This window comes from Aquarana catesbeiana, linkage group LG01, assembly GCF_042186555.1.
Source record: "Aquarana catesbeiana isolate 2022-GZ linkage group LG01, ASM4218655v1, whole genome shotgun sequence".
Taxonomy (NCBI): domain Eukaryota; kingdom Metazoa; phylum Chordata; class Amphibia; order Anura; family Ranidae; genus Aquarana; species Aquarana catesbeiana.
Window position 1 is genome coordinate 195,468,521 of NC_133324.1, and position 11,821 is coordinate 195,480,341.

General features: G+C 42.3%; 1 protein-coding gene across 1 annotated transcript in view; it reads left to right on the plus strand.

The window, feature by feature from the left end:
• Window positions 1-11,592, plus strand: part of LVRN (laeverin) — a 252,227-nt gene extending 240,635 nt beyond the window's left edge. Inside the window, exons 18-20 of the mRNA XM_073624650.1 lie at window positions 2,378-2,512; window positions 6,341-6,425; window positions 11,199-11,592. Coding sequence (XP_073480751.1) covers window positions 2,378-2,512; window positions 6,341-6,425; window positions 11,199-11,357 — 379 coding nt within the window. The 3' untranslated portion in view covers window positions 11,358-11,592. The remainder of the gene's footprint in view (window positions 1-2,377; window positions 2,513-6,340; window positions 6,426-11,198) is intronic.
• The last annotated feature ends 229 nt before the right edge of the window (window positions 11,593-11,821 follow it).

Here is an 11,821-nt window from a genome sequence, read left to right on the forward strand (position 1 = left end):
ACCCTGCTCCCTTCCACCTCTGCCACTGTCACAGATATTTCATAGACATTTGGATATGTTATATACAGTTTTTACTCTTTTGCCCGCCTACAGCTTGTGTGGCCTGTTCTCCATCCAAGATAAACCGGGAAAATACAGTACATTGCATGCAGCAGGGTGGTGAAAAGGAATTGAGAGAATAATGGGATTATCTGTCTTAAAGAGGAGTTCCACCCAAAAATGGAACTTCCGCTGACATGACCCCCTGACATGCCACATTTGGCATGTCATTTTTTGGGGGAGGGAAGCAGATACCCTCTTTTTAGAGGCATCCAGCTCCCACGGCTCCGTGGGGCCTGGAAGGAAGTTCACCCCCCCTCCCTCCCTGCAATCTTCTGGGACACGGCACAGGTCCCAGAAGATTGCCTGGCCATTTACAGTGTGCAGCGTGGCTCGCGCATGCGAAGTGCATGCCCGGCTGTGAATCCACAACCGGGCGCCCACAGTAAAAATTCCGGCACCGCGGAGAGGAGGGGGGAGAATCAGGCTTCATACGCCGCCATCGCTGGACTGTGGGACAGGTGTGTGTCTGATTATTAAAAATCAGCAGCTACACTTTTTGTAGCTGCTGACTTTTTTTTTTTTCCGGCGGAACTCCGCTTGAACATCAGGGAATGCCGGGGTTCTGTGGTGGGACCAATCCTATTTAATTTGTTCATAAACGATCTGGAGGATGGGATAAACAGATCAATCTCTGTATTTGCAGACGATACTAAGCTAAGCAGGGCAATAACTTGCAAAAAGATCTGAACAAATTAATGGGGTGGCCAACTACATGGCAAATGAGGTTCAATGTAGAAAAATGTAAAATAATGCATTTGGGTGGCAAAAATATGAATGCAATCTATACACTGGGGGGAGAACTTCTGGGGGAATCTAGGATGGAAAAGGACCTGGGGGTCCTAGTTGATGATAGGCTCAGCAAAGGGGTGAACTTCCTTCCAGGCCATTAAAAAGGGGATCAACTCCAGAGATAAAAACGATAATTCTCCCACTCTACAAGACTCTGGTCCGGCTGCACCTAGAGTATGCTGTCCAGTTCTGGGCACCAGTCCTCAGGAAGGATGTACTGGAAATGGAGCGAGTACAAAGAAGGGCAACAAAGTTAATAAAGGGTCTGGAGGATATTAGTTATGAGCAGGGGCGTTGCTAGGTCTGCAAAAGATCTGGGGCTAGAGCCCATACCAGTGATCACCAACCTTTTTACAGGCCTGCGGGGGGGGGGGGGGGGTGGCACGCCGGTGGTAAGCCATGTTTCACGGGCAATGGCTGGTGTTGATGCTTCAATCATCATGGCACCATGGTTTATATGGTGTCAGGGTGATTGAAGCGCTGGTTAAGCAGGGACACTGCGGCAAGAGACTCTGGGCTATGGGCCCCAGATTCGGGGCTATAGCCCCAATAGCCACCCCCTAGCAACACCCCTGGTTATGAGCACTGAACTTATTCTCTCTGGAGAAGAGACGCTTGAGAGGGGATATGATTTCAATATACAAATACCGTACTGGTAACCCTACAATAGGAATGAATCTTTTTCGCAGAAGAGAGTTTAACAAGACACGTGTCCACTCATTAAAATTAGAAGAAAAAAGGTTTAACCTAAAACTACGTAGAGGGTTCTTTACTGTAAGAGCAGCAAGGATGTGGAATTCCCTTCCATAGACGGTGATTTCAGCAGGGAGCATCGATAGCTTCAAGAAACTATTAGATAAGCACCTGAATGACCACAACATACAGGGATATACAATGTAATACTGACACATAATCACACATAGGTTGGACTTGATGGACTTGTATCTTTTTTCAACCTCACCTACTATGTAACTATGTAACTATCTTGCAGTTTGCCATTTTTCTGTATGGCAATTCATCATAATTTTTACTGCATTGCATGCACAGGACTATAGTTCACAGGTTGGATGAACTTTGGATAGAGACCAGGTTGCCCACTGCTTGAGTTCTTGAGAGGAGCAGCAGGGTGCTGTGGTGTTTTGGGAAGCTATATACAGCACCCCTCTGGCCCCTCCTACCAGCCATGATCTGCCTGTATTCCATAAAGAAGAGCAGAGACCTAGCGATGACATCACTGGGTCTAAAATAAGATGTAATGAAAACTCAAAAGGTTTATGTAAAATATGATTAGCATGTTGATGGTGGTGGGAAAGAGGGTTGGGGGGGGGGGGGGGGGGACATGTACCAACAATGTGGTGTAACTTTATTGCATACAAAGTACAGAAAATTAGATAGATAAATAAAAATTAAATAGAAAATAACTTAATAATTCCCAGTACCTAGTAAATCATTTTGAAAATTAACCAGTTTGAATGTGTTGTTGCAGTTATTTGGATAATGTCATGTTGGATGGGGCTCATAGTTTAATGGACACATTCATGGATATGTTTAAGAATGATATAGGAAGACACATAGCCTGGGAGTTCCTTAAAGAGAACTGGCATCGGTTAAAGGATGAAGCGTAAGTACTGCATTTATTGGACATCATAAATTCTCTATGTTGCCCCTGATGCTTTCTGATCTGAAAAACTGCTAATTCTTACAATGCATTACACCTAAAAATCTCTATAGGCCATGTACCCCATATTCACAGTTCAGCACAGGAATGAAATGCAAGGTAACTGGAGCCAGGATGGACTGCACACAAAAAATGATATACAAGGCCTCAACTGATTTGTAAACCCTTTTGGACCTTATACATATATAAATGTCCTGTGCATGCTCCTGCATACGTCCCTGACAAAACCTGCTGTTAATTTGAAGTCCTTGTTAGTGAGCAAAAACCAGAGCTGCCCTTGCAATAATAATAACTGCAGCAGTCAGTTGCTGGGATTGATTAGTGTGTCTTTGTAAAAGTTATATTACAGCTGCTATGTTAGTTCATATCATCAGCTTGTTCTGTGATATGATCCTAGCCAACCTGTAATATGAGAATAAAATGATTTTTTTATTAAAGATTTTCTCCTCAACTCCCTAATTAGTGAAAATTAGCCCCCAGTTGATCTCTTTATCATCTTAAAGCAGATCTTCACCCTTTAAATTGACTGGCTTTAGTTTTGGCCCACTCCCCCATCCTCTGTCATTTGCTTAGGCGAAATGACGCCAGTGCTTCCTGGGATATGTAATGTTCATATCCCAGTAGGTCCCAGGAGCCCTGCACTTACCTCATTCATTAAAAGAGGAGGTGGACAGGCCAGCGGCTCATCATTCAAAGGCTGCACCAGAACACGGGAGAGCCGATGTAGCCTTCCAATAACATCACAGAGAAACATTGTTGTGCCTGCTGAGAAGAGGATCTCAGCAGGACTACCTTGGACCCGCTGTGTTGGTGAATTTCTGAAATGTGAAGAGCCCAGCATCCGGTAATTGGGGGGGGGGGGGGGGGGGAATTAGGGGGAGGATGAAATTCCTCTTTAATTTGCCTTTTTTCGAGTGGTTTCATTTTGATCATTATTTACTGTTTTATATTACTGTTAATACTAACACCCCTGCTACTTCCAAACTTCTCAGTCTAACCTCCTTCTTTGACCTGAAGCAATGGATACATGCTTCTACTCACTTTGCCCTCCCTCCAACCGCCTAACAGTTACCCATAGAAACGTTCACCACCTCAACCCTTCTCTTTTCTACTCTGCTACTGACCACCTCTATGACAAAATCTCATCCTGTCCTGCTCCAACCTAGCCACTTCTATCTACAATACTTCACTGTCATCCTCCCTAGACAAGCTCACCCCCCTCACTACATACAGAATCAGGCCACGACCCTTACAACCTTGGCAAACAGATGTCACTAGAAGTCTGAAAAAACATAGCCGTGCTCTTGAGCGCCTGTGGCATAAGACTTTGGGGTTGATTTACTAAAGGCATTGCAAGTTGATTTACTTGCAAAGTGCAGTTGCACTCTGCAAGAGCAGCTCTATTCTGCACTCCCTAACTCACATCTTCAATCTCTCCCTCTCTTCTGGCATCTTCCCAAACTCTCTAAAACATGCATTAGTCACCCCCATTCTTAAAAAGCCCTCACTAGACCCCACCAATTTTAACAACCTACGCCCCATCTCTTTGCTCCCCTTTTTATCCAGACTCCTTGAACGTCTGGTCTACAACCGACTGAGCGACCCCCTCACCAAGAATAACCTTTTTGATCCCCCTTCAGTCTGGATTCTGCCCTCAACACTTCACAGAAATTGCTCTCCTAAAACTCACAAACGATCTGCTAAAAGCTAAATCCAATGGACACTATTCTGTACTCCTACTCCTAGACATCTCTGCTGCCTTTGACACAGTGACCCCCTCCTCCTCAAAAAAACTCCACACATTTGGTCTCCGTGACTGTACTCTTTACTTGTTCTCATCCTATTTATCCAACCACACCTTCAGTGTCACTTATAACTCTACTTCCTCCTCTCCCTTTCTAGGTTCTGTTCTTGGACCTCTCTTATTCTCCATCTACACTGCATCCCTGGGTTAGGTAATAGCCTGGCTTCCAATACCATCTCTATGCTGACGATACTCAAATCTATCCCTCTACTCCTCAGCTCACTCCTCCATTCTCCTCACGTATCACTAATTTACTAACAAACATAGCTTGGATGTCACCATTTCCTCAAACTCAATCTATCCAAAACACGTTGCTCTTCCCCTGATTTCTTTGTCAAGATCAATAGCACTACTGTCAGTCTGTCCCCGCAAACCAAGGTCTTAGGTGTAACCCTGGACTCTGAACTATCCTTTCGGCCCCACATCCAAACACTTTCCAAATCTCTGCAACACCCCCAAAATAAGCCCCTTCCCAACCAATGACACCACAAAGCTCCTAGTTCACTCCCTGGTCATCTCCCACCTCAACTACTGCAACTCCCTCTTCACAAGATTACCTTTACATAGGCTACCCCCCCTTCAGTCCATCATGAATGCTGCTGCCAGGCTCATCCACCCTACCCACCGCTCAGTGTCTGCTAAACCTCTTTTTCAATCCCTCCACTGGTTTCCACTCACCCAACAAATTATATTCAAAATTCTAACAACTTACAAAGCCATCCACAACTCGGCCCCCGGCTACATCACTTCACCTAGTCTTAAAATATCAACCTACTCGTTCCCTTCATTCCTCCCAAGACCTCCTGCTCTCTAGTTTCCTCGTCACCTCCTCCCATGCTCGCCTCCAGGACTTTTCTTGAGCCTCGCCTATCCTATGGAACTCCCTACCCCAATCTGTCTTACTATCTCCTACTCTGCTTGCTTTTAGCCGATCCCTCAAAACCCTTCTCTTCAGAAAAGCCTATTCTGCCTTCACCTAACAACTGTACTTTTACGTTCTCCATCAGATCATCCCCCACAGTTATTACCTTCTAATCACTTGACCCTCCCTTCTAGATTGTAAGCTCTAAAAAGCAGGGCTCTCCGATTCCTCCTATATTAAATTGTATTGTAACTGTACTGTCTGCCCTCATGCTGTAAAGCGCTGCGCAAACTGTTATATAAATCCTGTATAATAATAATAATAATAATTTGTCTGTGTTCATAGCATAGTGTTGGTTTAAAAAAATAAATGTTTTGCTTCCTCAACTACACAAGATGGGGTGCTGCGGTGCTATAGATTCCTTGCCAAGGAGTTAGGCAGTCCTCTGCTTCTCTGAATTTGAAGCCCAGAACAAAGTCCTTCAAGCCCAACTCAATGTTTTAGTAAACTTCATATAGTTTGTTTATACTAAGCTGGTCCAAACAAATTATTTTCTACAGATGCAGCAGCTGTGTGTGCAGTACGGGGACTTCCCTATCTTCTCCCGGGACAAAATCAAGTTGGCCTGTGGAATGCTCAGCCTTTCACAGGAAGCTTTGTATTTTCTGAATGACCAAAAAGCTTCTTCTGATTGGCTGAGGCAGAGAAGCAGGTGCATGATCTCCACATCAGCCAATCAGAAGAAGCTTTGTACTCATTCAAAAAATACAAAGCTTCCTGTGAATAGCTGTGCAGCACTAAGCCCTAATTAATTTTGTTCCAAGAGAGGGACAGGAAGTTCAGAGACAAGAAGAACGCTGTAAAGTGTATGTAACTGAGGCTACCTACAGTGCTAACAGCTGATGCATGTGTTAGTTAAAGAAATATTTTTCTTGGACTCACTTGGTCCTTGTGAACTACTTAAAGTACACTAAAACCTGGAGTTAGGCTTTAATGGTATCTTAATAACATGGAAAGCCTGCAGAAGGAGGTGAAACTGTCTAACTAACGTTGTTACACATGGAACTCGTTTCCTAATATAACGTTGCATTTGTATGTTTTACAGGTCTGCGGATGAAACTGAACTACTTTTTGAAAGATTAGTAACCGATTTGGGATGGAAAGCTACATCAGAGCTGCAGTTTCAAGAGGTGAGGCTATACACAGGGTCTCATGCAGCTTGCTGGACTTTAATGCATTGAGGCTGTCAGGCTGATTTACTAAAGGAGTTAAGAATGTTCACTTTTGTGTGAAGATTTACTTCAATGATCCAATCATGGTAAAAGCAAATCCCTGTTTAATTATTTCTTCCGCACATGATTGAATAACTGAAGTGAATATTTATACAATGCATTCATTCTCTCTCATTCTTCTTCCCCTCAACAGTGGTGTCCTTAGTTGCTAAATATTCGCCTAGATCAGCAGAGGAATGTATAGGGGCAGTGGGAGGAGAGTGCTGCTTAACCTGCATAAGGAACAGCTCTGATCCTCCTGAAGAGCTGTGCAGCATGCATACAGAAGTTGGAGCTGCTGTGTGCTCCCCTAATATAGCCATCAGGTGATTAGCAACTGATGGAGCCATTGCTTGCCTATTCATATCTGAAGATAGCCATATATAGCTGGAATTATGGCTGATTCCTGTAAATCTATTGAAATACTAGCCATGGGAAGCCTGGCTGACATCACTCAGCGCAATAGACTTAAGAAATGAAAGGAACCAGGCGGAAAAAGGTCAGCCGGATGTGGCTGTCATAATAAAGTAGCTGGCAGCAGGAGATTCATCTGTTTAGCATTTATGGGGAAATCTATGGAATTTTCTTATTCAGCCCAGCATGTATGGCCAGCCTAACACAAGGTAAAGTAAATATAAACTCTAACTGGATGACATTTAAGCTGGGTACACACTATTCGTTTTTTTTTTTTCGTTCAATCCAGCTGTAAAATTTTCAGACAGGGAGCTGTACACATGGGCCAGAAGTCAGCCGGTTTCTGCCAAACTGAATGTTTTCACACAATTTTTGGCCCGTGTGTATCTAGCCTTAGTTTATTAAAGTGGCTTGCTTCACTGTTGGCTGTGCAGCAATGTTTAGGACCAGCTTCCTGATAGTAACAATAGTGAACAGTGCCTGTACAATGTGAGTCAAGCACATGTGACAGGGTGACAATGCAGGAGCACGATTGTGAGACAGTCATCATCCCATATCAGGAAGTGCCTGAACGAAGACCTGGCAGAAATGCCAAGTATTGTTTTAATTAAGGGTACTTGCACATGGTACTGATGTATGAACCTCAGATATTCCTAGCAGAAAAAAAATGTGAGAATGGACTGTATAGCACTTGTGTGTATTTGCGCATACACATGCATATAAAAAATGTTCTATCTTTTTTTAAATCAAAGGAAGGTGTCATATGTGCAAGTTTACACACCTGAGTTTACATGTCAATTAAAAACAATGGACTGCATTTGGATTAGTAAAGAAAAATGCCTGAATGCCTAAAAACTTGGTGTTTTAAGACTTACCATGTGCAAGAGGCCTAAAGCTGCAGATTTAAAATAATTGAAGGTTTGTGTGATTTTAGTGATTGGGGGTGAGTAAAAAAAAAAAAAACACAACTACCACCTTACATTGAAAAGGGCTTACATAAACCAAAATGCAACTTCTATCTACTATGGATCATGCTAGGGCTGCTCTTCAACTAAGAATTACTAGATCCCTTAAAGATTTATTACAGCAACTGAAGTAGAATGTCTGAAGGAACTGAATGTCATACACAAGTTTAATGCTATAGGCTCAACATACACTTTACATAAGAATAGGGACCTTCAATTTTAGCCATGTGACTGTGATTTGCAAATCTCACTGAGATTCACTGAAAATACCTGTGACTTTTTTGAAAATTAGGAACCTTATCTTTGTCTGTTCACTTTGTGAATTGAGCCTTATAAATCTTAAAGTGGAGCTCCACCCAAAGAGGGAAGCTCTGCTTGTTTACACCCTCCCCCCCTTCACTGCCACATTTTTCACTTTTTTGGGGGGGGGGGGGGGGATGGGTACTTGACAGGGAAAGTTTGCCCCCCCCCCCCTCCTTACCCCGTAGTCTTCTGGGACACATCACAGCTCCCAGAAGTGTGTGGGACCATTCACAAGGTACAAGGCGACCCGCACATGTGCCATAGGAAACAGGCTGTGAAGCCGCAAGGCCTCACTTCCTGTTTCCCTTACTAGAGATTCTGTCGCCTGCACCCAAAGCCGATTGAAGAATCTGTTCAGGTGAGGACATTGTGGGATTCCTGGACAGGTAAGTGTCCTTATATTAAAAGTCACCAGCTACAGTATTTGTAGCTGCTGACTTTTCATTTTGTCTGAAGGAGCCTGGAGCTCCTCTGTAATTATGTCTCATATTTAGTATGAAATATGTGAATAAATGTAAAGGTTATATCTGGCTAGGAACTAAAGTTAATAAGCAGCTCTGCCCTATAACCCAGACACCAGGCACAGATAATATGTAAAAGGAGTGCAGCGCTAAACAATAAAGGGCATTAGTGCGAATACAGACAAATATCAAAATATACGAATGTGCAGATAATCAACAGTATATAAACAATAATAACTGTGAATAAAGTTTGAAGACAGATATGCTAAATTGCAGCACATGTGAATAAAGTGCAATTGTGCCAATTGTGACTTTTATGTAAGTGTACTGCTTAATAAACCAGATATTGAGACAGTATCACACTATGTGGAGTCCTTTTGTTTCCTAAACATTCTGATATCGAGGCTTCCTATACTCCATCTTGCATCCTGAGTTGCTGTGAACCTCCCGGTGTATACCATCCACAGCCATAGGAGAGGAACATCCCGAATTCTCTCTCAGTGGATCAGAGAGCCAACCAAGCGATGTGTGACCTCTCTGAGTAAGAGGGGTCGCTGCCTTTCCGGTAAGCCTCCATTTTTGTTATGGTGATGGGTGTCACACCTTCAGGTGTATGATTGTCATTTCCAAACACTCTTCTTCCATGAGACTTTCTTTGATGGAATCCAGTTTTATATGAACTTTTTGTTTGCACAATTGCACTTTATTCACATGTGATGTAATTTAGCATATGTGTCTTCAAACTTCATTCACAGTTATTATTGTTTATATACTGTTGATTATCTTCACATTCGTATATTTTGATATTTGTCTGTATTCGCACAAATGCACTTTATTGTTTAGCGCTGCACTCTTTTTACAAGTATGAAATATGTAACAGAGCATACAGGTTGATATCAAAAGAGCAGTAGGCCCACATCCTTGCATCTCTTTTGTTATGGAAATTAAGGACCATATGCTTTCTATGGCAAACTTTTATAATTTACGGCATGGTAAAAGAAACATTCTGAATTGTCTGCAAAATCAGTGGATCAACTGCTGCATCCCGTATTTGCCTTAATCTGATGCTTCACCAGATACAAGTAAATAATATTGACAGCTTAGATAGAACGTCATACAGATCAAAAATGTCATAAGACAAGTACAATACAATAGAAATGTGAGGTCTCCACCATTTGCTCAGGTGAAAATAACATTAAATGTACAGTATATAAGCAGGTAAACCTGAAATTACTGAAGATATAAAAAAAAAAAAAAGAAAAGAAAAAGTAAACCAAAGATACTAAATCACCACAGATAAGGGCAGAAGCAATCCTATCTTCCCTTTTTACAGCTGCAGGAGTATTTAGTAAAAGTGCAATAGTTACGAGGGGTAAGCAAGGAAAGCAAGGGAACAAAATGCTGAGCACAGGTTTTCCTGCTGGTCAGTGAGGACAGAGAGGGCCACAAGTGAAGGGGTGGGACTGGTGAGTCCAAATAATATAAGGCTGAGTGCTGGGCTTAATGTCTCTTATCAGGGTGAGTCTACAATGAAAGACTGTCACTGTCAGACCAGTTGGGGACAGCAGAAAGAAAGAAATGCAAAAAAAGGGGTTTAGGAAAGCGGGGAAGAATTAGATATAGGTAAGGTAGAGGAGAGAAGAGGGTGTAGGGGCAGTCTCCACTAACCCTGCTGTCCCCAGGAGTGTGGCATGGGCAGTCTCCACTCATGCCACGTACACACGATCGGAAATTCGGCCAGCAAAAGACCGATGAGAGCTTTTGGTCGGAAAATGCGACCGTGTGTATGCTCCATCGGACTTTTGCTGGCCGAATTCTAGCCAGCAAAATATTGAGAGCATGTTCTCAATTTTTCGGTCAGAAAAAGTTCCGATCGGAAATTGCGATCGTCTGTAGCAATTCCGACGTGCAAAATTCCTACGCATGCTCGGAAACAATTCGACGCATGCTCGGAAGCATTGAACTTCATTTTCTCGGCTCATCGTAGTGTTGTACGTCACCGCGTTCTTGACGATTGAAAGTTCAGCGAACTTTTGTGTGACCGTGTGTATGCAAGATTTTTCTGACGGAAAATCCGCTCGTGTGTACGCGGCATAACTCCCAATCCCAGGAACTTGTTAAGGAAAGTAATTAAAGCAGCTGTCAAGGTACCTGAGCAGTTTCACCCCTTAAGTTGACAAGGGGAAAAGAAAATCAAATAGTTCCTACTAACAGGAGGAGGGCAGATGGCCATCCTAGGTTGTAGTTGAAGGCTTCAGGGGCAACCATTCCAGAGAGCACCATATGGGGGGGGGGGGTCTCCTGGAAGTGCCTCCAGTACGACCATACCTGAATACATTTAGACAATTTGTCCTGTGTTGTGTGGATCAACTCTTCCATCCCTGCAATGTGATCAATAGTCTTAATCAATTCTTTCATCGAGAGAGGTTGACTTGACCTCCAATGGTACTTTTTTTTTCTTTACACAGATTTACTGCTTGAAACAGGTTTTCTTTACTCTGACAACTTTTCAAAGTGAAAAAAAACTGTGTTTTGTTTTCTTTTTTAAGATGCAACTCTTCATTACCACTGCTATGGATGAAAGTTTAAGGGAAAGTGAAGTACAGAGGTTAGAAAAAAGAAAGAAAGCTCGCCTAGAGTGGGTAAATATTGTGAATACGAAGATTATTGACTGGTTACAGAAGAACACACTGGATTCGGACTTATGAGACTTCTCATTTACGTCACAGTGTACGAGATTTTATAGCCTTTTTATAAAGAATATTCTCTTGTGTTTAAAGTTGCCAACTATTTTTCATCTAGACGGCTGAATTTGTATGATATATATTTTTTTACAACTTGTAAGAATGTGATTAAATATGTGCTGATTTACAGTTTTGTACATTGTATCTTTACAAATGAAAAACAATAATTTATTAAAAATCAGTTTTGGATCAGACTAAATATATTATATCAAATATGTATTCTGGGATTGTTACAAACTTTGCAGCCACTCATACAAGAATTGTAGCTGGTGTTTTGGGTTCCTGCCCAGCCGCAAACATCTGCCACTGTTTTTCCTTTAGTATATACCTGTATTGCCTTTGATGTCGTTTTATGTTTTTTTTTTTGTTTTTTTTTTTGAGAATCAGCAAATAGGATATTATGATGCTGCCCAATTGGGACAAATTGA